At 41.0% G+C, this 15,271-nt stretch overlaps 1 protein-coding gene across 10 annotated transcripts in view; it reads right to left on the reverse strand.

The window, feature by feature from the left end:
- The window catches only part of COL16A1 (collagen type XVI alpha 1 chain), a 294,574-nt gene that overhangs the window by 145,271 nt on the left and 134,032 nt on the right, over nt 1-15,271 (reverse strand). For all 10 annotated transcript variants that reach the window (XM_077481956.1, XM_077481958.1, XM_077481954.1 and 7 more), the window contains exons 11-12: nt 13,801-13,827; nt 1,460-1,522 (exon numbers count right to left, since the gene is read on the reverse strand). In XM_077481956.1, coding sequence (XP_077338082.1) covers nt 1,460-1,522; nt 13,801-13,827 — 90 coding nt within the window. The remainder of the gene's footprint in view (nt 1-1,459; nt 1,523-13,800; nt 13,828-15,271) is intronic.

A 15,271-nucleotide genomic window follows, 5' to 3' on the forward strand; every position in this document is an offset into this window, starting at 1 on the left:
AAAGACAAAGCTACTTTTACTACTGAGGCATCACAAATGGGAATGTCACATCATGAAATTAGATGTTTTTTTGGCATCAGCTTCCATTATCTTTTTTATTGAGCACTTCATATGAAATATATTTTATGATTTTTTATGAGTACTTCTCCTGCTCTTTCCTATATCAAACAACATTTAATGAGATTTAAATTAGAGCCCATAGAGACCTTGTTTAATTCCTGTACTGTGCTCCTGATAAATCCACATAGTTACATAGTTACATAGTAGGTGAGGTTGAAAAAATACTCATAAAGTCAATCAAGTCCAACCTATGTGTGTGATTATATGTCAGTATTACATTGTATATTCCTGTATGTTGAGGTCATTCAGGTGCTTATCTAATAGTTTCTTGAAACTATCAATGCCCCCCGCTGAGACCACCTCCTGTGGAAGGGAGTTACACATCCTTGCCGCTCTTACAGTAAAGAACCCTCTACGTAGTTTAAGGATAAACCTCTTTTCTTCTAATTTTAATGAGCGGCCACATGTTCTATATTCTATGAACTGGAACTATTCCCACACAGCTACTGATTAGGTGGCTAAGGAGTGGCGTTTTCAGATCTTTGAATGAACATAGTAAATTAGAAATACATGAGACCTTTAATGCTATAACTTGGCATTCTTAAATTACATATTTCAGAGATTATGCACAAAAATTGCTAAATTTCCATTGCTGGTGAAAATGATTTAAGGATTTCTTTTTTGAAACGTGTTTTTAATTGTTCATTTACTGTATAAACTTCCAGATCCTTAGTTGTTTCTTTTTTTGGGGAAAGCAACCATCTTTTATACGTTTCAAAAATTTAATATTAGTATATATTTGTTCAGCCTCAAGGAGCATCCTTGGTACTACCTGCAAACAAACTTAAAAAAAAACTAGAGAAATAAAATACAAGATGAAAAATGTATCGCACATTGCACAGACACTAAATGAGTCCAGTAAACTGTAGGCCTCATGGGTAACTTATAACCACTGAGCCATGGTGTAGTGTAGAATGTATCTATTTGGGAATAACCTCTCTATCATATTTACTGTTAACCTGTTTTATCTGGCCAATATGTACTGCACCTTGGGTATTTGTATATTGACAGGAACTATTTATGCCATCGTACCCAAATTCTGTGTCGTGTTTTTGACATTTATGTAGATCTGGCAAACTTCATAGCATAAAGGTTTTTCCTCCGTCACACTTTTTCGGATCGGAGCGGGTCGGATGTCAGCGGACATGTCACCGCTGACATCCGTCCCTCCATAGACCTCTATGGAGTGTCCATTCAGGTCTGCCTAAAAAAATTGACAGGTGGAACTGAACGGATCATCTGTGTGAAAGAGGCCTTATACATTTTTCTGCATACATTTATTTTATCTTTTTTCGGAAACATTTTCAAGAAGAATCAAGTAAACAAAAAAACTACTCACTCGTTCTCCTCTCTCCCCTTTGGGTCCATAGGTTCCAGATTGCCCTCTTTCACCTTTGAGACCCTATGATAAGAAGCCGTAAAAAAATCATTATATGTTAAAAAACAGCTGTGTTCATTAACAATTGTAAGGTAATAACTGTAAGGTAATTGTAAGGTAATAACTCCAGATGTGAAGCAAAGATAAGGCATTTTCATAGTATATAACATAATTAGCAACTACCAACTACCAGCTGCATTTATTAACAAACTTAAGGCAATAACTCCAGATATGAAACAAAGATAAGGTATTTTCACAGTATTTAACATAACTAGCAACTACCTGTATGCAGGGCATATCAGGAATGGATATGTTGTGCTTCAGAATATAACAGACGGAACAAGGTATACTATGCAATCCAGCTTTAGAAAACATGATCATCATAGAGTTGCTTTGTATGTAATTGTGATGATATTATGTGAAGTTTGTTGCATTGTTGAGAAGTCTTTTGTCGCATATGATCTACAGTACATGGCGTGCCGAAACAAAATAATCACATTCCCTTACCTGTTCATAGTAATGGCAATATGCACACGATGAGCCATAGTGCAAAATGTCTCCTATTACAAACATCTGACATTTTTACGATATACTTGAAAATGTGTTTGATATTCAGAAGTAAAGTAAGAATATGTCTTATATATTTTCCACCTTTACTTATAAGAATATTTTTGAAGAATACAATTTAATTTCTAGAAAAGAAACTTCAATGCTATCCATGTAATTAAAGTGCTAAGACTGTACATCCTACATTGCATTAGAGATGAACTTTACTATATAGGCTATAGAACTTGCGTGGCAGCCACAAAGTAACAGATGTGACTGAATGGAACAATACATAGTAGATTTCCCAGGAAACAGTTTTCACTGTATAGTTCATAGTGCACTCAGCATAACATTCTCATCAAAGGCCATATGTTTAACATTCACTTTATGGCAAAATAACTATATGGCTTTTGCCATACCACATATGTCTAATAGGCACACTTCCAATCAGCAGCCCTTTTTCCATTTAGAGATCATTAAAAAATAAATTGAATACAGTAATTGCAGATGTTTGTATATAATAGTGTTAAGAAGGGTGTTAATGCGTGGAATAAGATATGTTCAAAAGACTGACATATGGGGCCCCAAGCAGTAAACTGTAGTTAGAAGGGGAATCTTCCAATGAGAACATCTGTTCCAGTGACAACTCTCAAAGGCAAGATTTCCCCTCACTTAGGAAATTTACAGTAAAATAATAATAAATAAAAATAAAAATAAAAATAAAAAAACAAACAAAAAAAAGCTCTTCTCCATTCTGTTAAAAACTAGAAAATGGTTTTGGCTTAAGCCTTATTTCAAAGACACAAAAAATAAATGCAATAATCGGGGTGGTGTTAGCAATTGAAATGTATCCCTTGTAATATGAATATCTAATTTCCAAACATTTTTCACCAAATGAAAGAGGAAAACTGTAGTTGTTAACATTGCTCTTTTTACCTGGTATAAGCAACTTAAAACAGCATTATTTGGATGCAGCTCTTCATGTTTTTTGCAGACTTTACCAGCCCAACATACTGGCTAGTATTTACTTGGCAAGAGGGATGCAAGCATTATACTGGCTCCCGTCTATGTTAATACTAAGCCCTTGTACACATGGTCAGACATTCTGACAACCAAATCCGTCGGATTTTGTCCGACGGATGTTTGTCCGAAACTGTTGCATACACACAAAGTTGTCAGAAAATCCGATCGTACTTAACGTGATGAGGTTATTTTGTTAGGACGGGACTACGTTCAGGCTAGTAGCCAATAGCTTTGGTCTAGGAATTTGATCTGAGCATGCGTGGCACTTTGTCCGATCGGAATTCTGTACACATGATCGGACAAAGTCCGATCAGATCATGTTGTCGGAAAATGTTATAGCCCAGCTGGAAAACTTGGTCCGTCGGATACTCCAACGGAAACAGTCCGATGGAGCCCACACACTGTCGGATTATCCGACAACACGGTCCTATCGGACATTGTCCATCGGAATGTCCGACCGTGTGTACAAGGGCTAAGACTTCATGTAAACTGCTGCTGGTAAACGGACGTTTTCTTCAACTACTCCTGAACTCTCCTCTATGTTATCTTATCTGTCCATGTACACAGGGTCGTTTACAGTCGTTTCTACATAATTGAGTTTAGAGGCATTTTTTGGAACACAAAAAAATGCGTTCAGCAGCTGAGTTTACAGGCATCTAAATGCGATAACTCACGTGTTTCATTAAAAGGCATTTTTTGCTATTTAAAAAAAAAAAAAAAATATATATATATATATATATATATATATATATATATATATAAAAGTTTTAAACGCTCCTAAATGCAAACATGGCAAAATGCTTCAAAACCCGGCATGTAAATATCGGTTACTATCAATCAAGTTAAATCGTTCAAGAGAGGTTGTAAAAATGTCCAATGTACATGGAGCCTAACTGATGTACTGTACCCTCTATCATAGGGCAGGTAATTTTAGGACAAGCCACATCAGTGCAGTTTATGATAAAGACATTAAAGCTGGCATTTAATCTGCTCCTCCTCCATCCCTGCCTTTGGAATCAAATAAATGGTTAATAGCGCCTGCAAACCGCCGCTGCCTAAGCGCTTTGCAGGCGCTTCGACAGTGGTGGTTTGCGGGTGTTATTAACCATTTATTTGGCCGCTATTGGGGTTAAAAGCTCCCCGCTAGCTGCCAAAAAGCGTTGCTATTACAGCGGTAAAGCGCTGCTGAAATTAGCGTTGCTTTACTGCTAACGTCCCCCCTGCCCAAGTGCGAAGGTACTCTAAGCCATTTCAGTGCAGGAGAGGAATCTGTACAACTGTCCATAACTGAAGGTAAGGCAAGAGTTCAGCTTCAAAAAAGCTTTATTTTCCAATCTCCATTTGTTTTTATTATGTGAATCCCTATAAACTACGGTAAATTGTTTTACTGCATAAGCACACAAATAAAGGATAAGGACTGGATAGTACAGTATAAGCTGATTCTAAAGCTGAACTCTAGGCAGATACATAACATAGCTCCCAACTGTCCCTGATTTGAGGGACTGTCTCTGATTTGGAACAAAGTCCCTCTTCGGCAAGTTAATGGCATAATGTTTTACAGGTAACTTCAGAACACCAGAACTGCGCTGTCACCGCTGACAGGGCTTCTATCTTCACCCAGTTTTCCTTCTGAGTTTGAAGGCTCTGGAATAGCTGAGCTGTGATGTCATAATGGGAGTCATGATCAAGGCACAGGAAACTGTATGGATGGGACACTCGAGTGTGCCATCCATTCAAAGCATGGTGCCCATATGGGCTCCAGTAACATCACCGGCTGCTACACATCAAAATATCTCCTAAATAGAGATGTTCACTGTACCTAGAGGTAAGCCCTAGTATTGGCTTAACTGGTACAAGTTAAAAAGCAGAGTTTACTACTGGTTTAAAGGATGGGTGGTGCTCATGAAAGCATGGACTCAGAGGAAGTGGGATGAATTATGCTGGCTGCCATTCAGCCCAAAAGATTAAAGTGGATGTAACCCTCCTTTTCAGTTTTACATGTATATCTACTGTCTTCAGCCTTATATACTGTTTAGAAAGTTCAGATCATGTTAGGAGATTTTCTCTTTTGCAGCGTACACACGATCGGACTATCCGATGGACTTAGTCCGGTGGACAATCCGCCAGATTTTGCAGCGGAGGTCCTCTGGACTTTCCGAATGAGCGGACTTGCACACACATGACCACACATGAACGGTCTTTCCGACGGACTAGGTCTGGCAGACAATCCGCCGGACTTTTGCTGGTGGTCCACTGGACTTTCCAAGTGAAAGACTAAAGTCCCTTCATTTTGAATGTGACTTCAGGTATGATGGGACTAGAGAAGGAAGTCAATGTCGCCGCTTCCATCGGCGAGACTGACACCTCGCGAGCCCCGTTGCCTGCTATGGGTTTTAAGGGTAACCCCTATGCCGAAAAATGGCGTGGGGGTCCCCCCAAAGTCCATACCAGACCCTTATCCGAGCACGCAGCCCAGTCGGTCAGGAAAGGGGGTAGAGACGAGCAAGTGCCCCCCCTCCTGAACTGTACCAGGCTGCATGCCCTCAACATGGAGGGTGGGTGCTTTAGGGAAGCACCTTGTCCCCATGTTGTTGAGAACAATGCCCAGGGTTGTCTGGGTCTGCGGGCAGGGGGCTTATCGGAATCCGGGAGCCCCCTTTAATAAGGGGGTCCCCAGATCCCGGCCCCCCACCCTATGTGAATGAGTATGGGGTACATCGTACCCCTACCAATTCACCTGAGGGAAAAAGTGTCAATAAAAAAACACACTACACAGGTTTTTAAAGTAGTTTATTATGCAGCTCTGGGGGTCTTCTTCAGACTTCGGAGGTTCTTTCCCTACCCTGCCAGTGTCATTGGTACAATATATATATATATATATATATATATATATATATATATATATATATATACATATACATATTTTTAGCACTGATCACTGTAATAATGTCACTGGTTTCCAAAAAAGTGTCAAAAATGTCAGTTAGGTGTCCGATCTGACTGCCGCAATGTCACAGTCCTGCTAAAAATCACTAATCACTGCCATTACTAGTAACGTTTTGCTAGAGTTGACCCCAAACCTCTATAGTTTCCCTTTAATATAAAAAAGGGACAGAAAGTGATCCACGCAGTATTTGAAGTGTTATTTTGAATATGTCAAACTTACCAGTGATTTGTTTTAAGACCTTTGCAAGGCAACTGCATAGTGCAAATACAATTGGTGTGCAGTAGCCCATAGCAATCAATAATAAATCAGCTTTTGTTGTTTGATCGACACTGGGTTGGTGGAATTTAAAGGTTGCCATTGGTTAATGCAAACCACAAGCTGCTAATTGCACTGGTGTTAAATCCATACACATGGGCGTGTTTATTTATTTATTTTTTATTTATTACAGGTACTTATATAGTGTTAAAATAATTCTGTAGTTAAAGAGGAGGTCCACCTAAAAAAAATATATTAAAAGCCAGTAGCTACAAATACTGCAGCTGCTGACTTTTAATAAATGGACACTTACCTGTCCCAGGGTCCATCGATGTCAGCATTAATTAATTAGTTGCTCGGCTCTCCCCAGCTGCTGCCGCCATCCTCAGTGAGGGAACCGGGAAGTGAAGCGTTGTGGCTTTACTTCCCGGTTCCCTCCTGTGCATGCGCGAGTTGCGCTGCACGTCCTAACTGGTCCCCACTATCTCCTGGGACCTGTGTGTTTCCCAGGAGACAGCGGGGGGAGGACAAGAAGGGGTGTGGATGAAAATATTTGTATTAGACAGGTATCTGCACCCCTCTGGCCCCTGAAAGGTGCCAGATGTGGCACCGAAGGAGGGTTCGGAAAAGCGGAGGTTCCATTTTTGTGTGAACCTCTGCTTAGGTGCAGATAAAAGCTGTTCCTTGAAACAAGAGATATACTTACTTCTCCCACTGCCCACACCCACTAACACCACTCTTATGAAAGAAAATTGTCCCCCAAGGTCTCTTTAGTAAGCAACACTTCTAGGAGATTCAATCTCTATTGTCTCTCTGTTTCTGAAGAGACTTCATACATTGATTTCTCCTCATCAGAGCAGCAGGAATAGTATTTACTATCTTCTTTTGCAGGGACAGCTTTTTTTTGCACTTTCTTTTAGTGACAGATTCATTTTAACACAAAAAACTGTGCTATGATTCTAAAGCACTGTACAGTGGTATATGAAAAATCACACTAAGGTTACAAGATAAGATCAAACACGTGTAAACAGCTTCCATAGAAAAACTCTTCAAAGACCTCCTGTAGGGATTTTCCACTTGAATTTATAGGATTGTATGTAACTATAATAAATACAACAGTTACTTTCCACATGGCTAAATTCAGTTGTGTTTTGCAAGTTTTATCTTGTATTTTAAAATGGAAATACAGTAAAACCTTGGTTTGAGAATAACTTTGTTTGAGAGCGTTTTTCAAGACAAGCAACATTTTTTTATAAATTAGTGATCTCTTGATATACAAGTAGCCTCATGTCACAACTGGGTGTAAAAGGGAAGAGAGGCGCCTCTAAGTGTAGCAATATGGTTACATTTAATGAAGGTACAACATTTAGCAACTCACATGGTTGATGATTAAACCAGACACATCTAAATATGTAGGCATCCATGGTAAAGCTGTGCACATAGACCGTCGTCCTGACTGCCATCAACATCGTCCTTTCCATGCTGTACTCCACAAGCGCTTCAAGCCTCGCTTTCAGATCGCTCTACTGCAGGGTAGTCTTCCCAGTCACGATTACAGACTGAAAGCCACGAGAGCCGGCAGTGCGGAGGATAGTCTATGTGGAAAGCTTTACCCCGGATGCCTGCATACTAAGATGTGCCTTTTTCAATCATCAACCATGTGACTTGCTAACTGTTGTACCTTCATTAAATGTAACCATATTGCTATACTTCGAGGTGCCTCTCTTCTATTTTATTCTCTGTAGCTTCTGCTGGATATTGTTTCTAATCCCCTTGTGAAGGGCGCCATTTGGGGATGGACATTTTATGGTTACACAACCTATCGCATTGCTATAATCTTTTTATATGGACTATAAACTGCAGGACTTATGAATGCATGGTTGTGGATAAATCATTTGAGTTTCCATTAGTTCTTATAGGGAAATTCGCTCTGATATACAAGTGCTTTGGATTACAAACATGCTTCTGGAACAAATTATGCTCGCAATCCAAGGTTTTACTGTATAAGAAGACAGAAAAGAATCAACATTTTGTTTAAAGCGGAACTAATATGTATCTGAGCACCACAAACTAAAAAAGGCTATTTCGTATATTTTAATATTCAAAGCAAATGCACCTATCCATCTGTGTGTCCATGCTTTGTTTTGTTTGGAAACACACCTCTAGCATTTCTAGCCATGGCCATCTTGAGTAAGGGCAGATGATTCATGTAGAATTTACTTCCTGGAATCCATCTACCCTTAGTTCATGCTGGCAGGACAGTTTGCTTAACTGAGAAAGCCCCTCCTCCAGATAAAAGAGAAGAAAAAAAGTAAATGAAGACTGGGATATATGACATAATTTTCGCCTAGGTCTAGCAAAACTTAACATTTCAATGACATCATTTAACAGTCCTTCTTTCTTCCATACTTCAGATCCCACCCTAAATGCCACCTTTTTAGACTTTCTTAGCTCCAGTACCAAGACTACAATACACCAATTAATGTCAATTCTGGTGCTCTCTGGCCTTTCTGATACTCTTAGGAACGTGTTCCATAAACGACCCCTAGCTCTAGGAAATACCATATATATATGCTGCGGCAAACTCTGTCACCCCTGGATCCCAACCAAACCCCAGGGGTGGTGTTACCTTGCAGCCCTGGTTCCTATCATGGGGGTATTAGGGGATAACAAGGGAAGTCACCTCCTTGAAGCCAGCATGCATCCTAGATATCCCCTTAGACACCGTAATAAACGAGAATTGTTTTTAGAAAAAGATATGGCCTGGGCATGGTTCCCTTCCTGGACAGGGTGGGGAATTGACCTAATGAAAAGATTAAATAATTACACTGGCATAATTGATGAGATTCTGGAGGAAAATTCTGATGACATAACCAAACTAAATCTAGAAACTAGGGCAATTAGGAAGCAACTAGAACTACATGAGTTGGCTATAGAAAGTATGAGTGCAGCCCTTACTGGCCTCTGTGAGACTACTGAGGATTATGAGTGCTGTACCTGGATTCATAATACCAGCATCGAAGTCCCAGACTACTATGACGTTATTGCCCAACACAGGGAAGAGGTAAATAAACTACAGAAAGAGGCAAGGAACATAGGAAAAAACTGGGATCCCTTCTCGAGCAGTTTTAGTTTTGGGGGATTAATATCTTGGCTCCGAAATGCTGCCATGACAATTGTCACTGTGATTCTCTTCATTCTATTTTTATATGCCTGTTATAAGATAATCAAATGTTTATGTAAAAAGGGAAACACGGTCGCTCCGAAGGATCTGAAACTCACTTCCATTGTTAAGGATCCAACGGTATGGTATAGAAACCAAGAGCACAAGGGTTCGGAGTATGAAGCCTGTGCTATTAAATTAGAAAAGGAATGATCATTATGTAAATCACAGAATGATCAAAGGAAGGATTATAAGGGAATACTTATTAAGGTTGCCAAAAGATATACGGTACTAGGTTAAAGGTCTAAGATAATATGCTTAGGCGTGCATTTCACTAAGTTCAGAATTAAGATGCAAGATGTTGACATATTAGGATGCATCTGTCTGCGGTAAGAGGTACAAAGCTAAGATAGGACTGGTTACGCAAGAATATGGTCAGTCAGCAGATGTTGAAATGACGAAATAACTATCAGAAGACTGTATTTCACCTTTGACTTAGATAATGTCATGAGTTTAAGAAAAATGTCGATGTATGTATGAATTACCTGATTGGTTAAACCACAGGGCTGTCCTTCTGCTCAAACTAAATAAAACTGCTGTGTGTGCTTCAATAGGCACATTCATTATTCACGTACAATAGTGTGTATGTGTAATGTTTTGTCCACCGGTGAAAGGGACCTCCGCCCTTCAATCCTAGCCTAGGCTACCAGGGGTTACTTACAGAAGACGAGCAACCTAACAGTTACACAACCTATCGCATTGCTATAATCTTTTTATATGGACTATAAACTGCAGGACTTATGAATGCATGGTTGTGGATAAATCATTTGAGTTTCCATTAGTTCTTATAGGGAAATTCGCTCTGATATACAAGTGCTTTGGATTACAAACATGCTTCTGGAACAAATTATGCTCGCAATCCAAGGTTTTACTGTATAAGAAGACAGAAAAGAATCAACATTTTGTTTAAAGCGGAACTAATATGTATCTGAGCACCACAAACTAAAAAAGGCTATTTCGTATATTTTAATATTCAAAGCAAATGCACCTATCCATCTGTGTGTCCATGCTTTGTTTTGTTTGGAAACACACCTCTAGCATTTCTAGCCATGGCCATCTTGAGTAAGGGCAGATGATTCATGTAGAATTTACTTCCTGGAATCCATCTACCCTTAGTTCATGCTGGCAGGACAGTTTGCTTAACTGAGAAAGCCCCTCCTCCAGATAAAAGAGAAGAAAAAAAGTAAATGAAGACTGGGATATATGACATAATTTTCGCCTAGGTCTAAAACCAGGAAGTAAATGAAGAAATATAAAAAAAATAAATTTATGTACTAATTTTAGCAGCATAGGGATCAAAAATGGTTAATCCTGACCAGATGCATGTATATATGCTGGCTTGGGAGAGGGACCTTGCTTGTGAATGGAAACCGGAGGACTGGTATTCCAGGATTCAAGTTTCCTACAAAGGAATATTGAATTATTGAATGTCTCTCTTTAGATGCTAGTATTAAAGTCTTGATGCAGTGGTATTTGCTTCCTACTTGCCTACCCAGAATGTATCCTATGACTATAGCGGAGTGTTTTAGAGGCTGCTCTCTGTGAGGCACTATGCTTCATATTTAGTGGGAATGCCCCAGGTTGCGCAGTTATGGGAACAGGGTTTTTTGTATGCTGTGCAAACTGATGGGTGTTCCGATTGCCTAACAGGTTCATATTGTACTACTTAATAATCCCCACCAGGTCTGCTACGACCTATGCGGCGCCTTGTTAAACAAAACAGAAGACCTGCAAACACGTACTACCAATTTAGCCTATGGGCAAAGGTGTGCGCACAGGGTGTGCCAGAGGTGCCTGGACACACCCTAATCACCCAATGCAGTGCCGATTTCTCCTGCTTCCTGGCACCCTGTCTCCCCCCTGCAGTGCTGCCAGCTTCCCTCCTCTCCTCTCCTCTGCTGGATGGAGAGCAGGGGATGGAGCCGATAAAAAATTGACGTGAGACATCAGGGGTCTGTTTAGACTCTTAATATATCACCAAAGCCCCCAACAGGGCTGCTAAAAAAAATGTAAAAGAATAATAAAAAGTTATATTGTAAAAAATAATAAAAATGAAAAACTACTGACTAGAGCTGCACAATTAATCGTTAAAAAATTGTGATCTCGATTCAACCCCCCTAACGAGCTCTATTGCAGAGTTTTCCGATTCTTTCATATAACAAGTGGAGAGACTTATGTGCTCACTCAGCTGTCAAACGAAAACATCCGGCAGTCTGCCAAGTTTTTAAAATGAAACAATGTAACCAACTCTTCCTTCTTAGATCAAAGGGAGAAACTTCTGTGTGAAAAAAAAATCCAGGCAGTCTGCCAAATTTTTAAACAAGTATAAATGCAGGAAGTTTAACCACTTAAAGTCTAAATCTTTTTATGACACTTGTTTCTTAAGTTAAAATCAATATTTTTTGCTAGAAAATTACTTGGAACTCCCAAACATTATATATATTTTAGCAGAGACCCTAGGGAATAAAATGTAATACATTTTATATAATTGTAATGCTATACAGGGAGATCGGTGATCACAGCTGTCCCTCCAGCTGCACCCATCATCCCCAGCAGCTCTGTGTGCTCCTCCCGGGCCACCTCCATGTCCTTCTCCGCCCCCATTCTCCTCTGGCCCCCTCCATGTACTTCTCCACCCCCGTTCTCCTCCAGCCCCCTCCATGTACTTCTCCACCCCCGTTCTCCTCCAGCCCCCTCCATGTACTTCTCCACCCCCCGTTCTCCTCCAGCACCCTCCATGTACTTCTCCACCCCCGTTCTCCTCCGGCCCCCTCCATGTACTTCTCCACCCCCATTCTCCTCCAGCCCCCTTCATGTACTTCTCCATCCCCGTTCACCTCTGGCCCCCTCCATGTACTTCTCCACCCCTGTTCTCCTCCAGCCCCCTCCATGTACTTCTCCACCCCTGTTCTTTTCCAGCCCCCTACATGTACTTCTCCACCCCCTGTTCTCCTCTGGCCCCCTCCATGTACCTCTCCACCCCTGTTCTCCTCCGGCCCCCTCCATGTACTTCTCCACCCCCGTTCTTCTCCAGCCCACTCCATGTCCTTCTCCGCCCCCGTTCTCCTCTGGCCCCCTCCATGTACTTCTCCACCCCCGTTCTCCTCCAGCCCCCTCCATGTACTTCTTCACCCCCCATTCTCCTCCAGCCTCCTTCATGTACTTCTCCACCCCCGTTCTCCTCCGGCCCCCTCCATGTCCTTCTCCACCCCAGTTCTCCTCCAAACCCCTCCATGTACTTCTCCACCCCCTGTTCTTCTCCAGCCCCCTCCATGTCCTTCTCTTCCCCTCCCGTTCTCCTCTGGCCCACCTCATCCCCCGCAGCTGGCTCCCCTCCTCTCCCGCCAGGTGCCTTGGGAACGCTCCTGTGTCCTGTAATAAATGAGCATAGTAAACTGTGTTTACTTTGCTCAGTTTATGAATGGACAGGAGCCTCTGTCTCCTGTTCATTCATCTTTAGTGCAGAGAAAGGGACTGGGGAATGTGTGCCCTAAGTTCCTTTGTCTGTCTCAAGGGGGAGATGTCAGGGGTCTGTTTAGACCCCTGAAATCTCACCAAAGCCCCCCAAAAAATATAAAAAATAAATTGTAAACGAATTCTAAAAAAAATTAAAAAGTGTAAAAAAATTTATTAAAAAACGACTGACACCACTCTCCCCTGTCCTACCAATGCTGTCCACTGCCCCAACCCCCTCCCCCCAAAAAGCATTGTGAATTTTTTATTTTTTTTATTAAATTGTAAAAAAAATTAATGATAAAAAAAAAACTACTGACACCAGCCACATACCACCCACCCCCACCCCCTTCCCCAGAAGCACTGCGAAAAAATATTGAAGAAGTGATTTAAATAATATTTTGCCGTGGGGGGGGGGGGGGCGTTTGTGGGCACGAAAAGCGCCACCTCCCTGAGATGAGTGTTTGCCACCTCCCTGAAATGAGTTTATGCAGGTTGGGATGTCTAAGAATGAGACATGTGAATACCATATATTAATAGAAGGCTCCTCTGAACCACACACTAATATTTTTGGGGTAACAATTTGAGGTCTTCCCCTTTCAAGGAAAAGAAATAGAAGACCACTTACATTCTCCTCAGCAACTCCTTACCAAAAATCCAGCACTCTTAAAGCTACCACCAACAGCTGGTCAGTTTTCCTAAATATGGCCCAATGTTTATTAAAAAATCCAAACTTTTTCTTGCATTATCATGAAATCAAAGTCAAGTAAACAGTTAAACTCCAGGGCTCCAAAGGCAATTCCAATGTAGAATCAGCTATAATAAGTATAAATTGTCTTATAAACAGATCCTTACCCTGGGGCCTGGTGGTCCTGCTGAGACCTGCAGACAAAACAAAAATGAGATTGAACCCTTAATATTTGCATAAATACACAAAATCAATGTACAGGAAATAATCCAACTGAGACTTTCAACAAAGAATATATAATTAGTACAGGCAGTCCCCAGGTTCTGTATGTTTGTTCTTAAAGCAGAGTTCCAGGCAAAAATTAAACCCCATTTGAAACAAAAGCACCCCCCTCCCACCTCGTTTTTGGATTTTTTTTTTCTTTCATACCTTTTTGGAGTGTTTTCTTCCGGACTTCCATCCCCTGGTACGGCGGCGAAGTATGTCACTTTTGTGTTTTTTTGTGCCCTCCTCCTGCCCCCCGTCACCTTCTGGGACCTGTTTGTGTCCCAGAAGATGACGGGACCATTCAGAAAGTGCCCTGGGGACTCACTCATGCAGAGTAGGAAAAGAGCTATGAAGCCGTAAGGCTTCACTTCCTGTTTCCCTTAGTAAGAATGCCAGAGCCTACACCCGGAGCCGATGGATGGGTCGGGTTTGGGTGCCGACACCGTGGGCTCCCTGGACAGGTAAGTGTCCTTATATAATAAGTCAGCATCTACAGTTTTTCTAGCTGCTGACTTTTAGTTTTAGTTTTTTCACCCAGGCTGGAACTCCGCTTTAAGTTGAATTTGTATGTAAGTTGGGACAGGTACATTTTTTAAGTGTAATTCCAGCCCAAAAATTATTTTTAAATTATGGATAGCATATGAAAGGGTTAACTAGCCATGCAGTGAGGAGGGATTGCTTACAGGTCTGCCAAGCACATCCAGCGAAGGGATTTTGTATTTCAACCTTGCTTTCCGCTTTCTTTGTCCATTCACAAAACGCCTTGTATTCTCTTCACAAATTACAGGGCATTCTGTGAATAGACAAGGACAGATCCTATTGTTTACCCCACTGAGGCACTAAATTGAGCTCTACATTGCTTCTACAGAAACTAAAAGTAGCTCTTTGTATAGTGAGGAAGTGTGTTGACATTCCAGCAGCGCTGGGGAACTGTCATTTGAAACAGGTGTAATGGTGGGAGATGATTGTCATAGTATGGGTCATCCTGTTGGAAAGGTCATTGGGTCCATTCAGTGGATAAGGGTTGATACAGATTTTGAAGGACATCATATCATTAATAAAGGGGACGAATACCACTATACCACCAACATGGGATTTCAACTTTGCAGGGAGCCATGTGTAACCTTAATGCAGGTGTATATTGCTGTTTTTAGGATTTTGGACTATTAATAATACCTTGCTGATTTTTGACCCTTAATTCACCACCATTTGGGCTCACTAGAGAGACACATGATCTTGTACTACACATAGCTCTCATTATAAATCATTGCAATTTACAATTTATAAGTAACACTCCTCTTGATGGTTGCCTCCTTGTTTCTAATTCAAGTACCCCCACGGCTGCCTGGCAGACATTAAGATAGTGGCAAC

This window comes from Lithobates pipiens, unplaced genomic scaffold, assembly GCF_037356315.1.
Source record: "Lithobates pipiens isolate NorthernLeopardFrog02 unplaced genomic scaffold, aLitPip1_a1.2 Scaffold_16, whole genome shotgun sequence".
NCBI classification, from domain to species: Eukaryota; Metazoa; Chordata; class Amphibia; order Anura; family Ranidae; genus Lithobates; species Lithobates pipiens.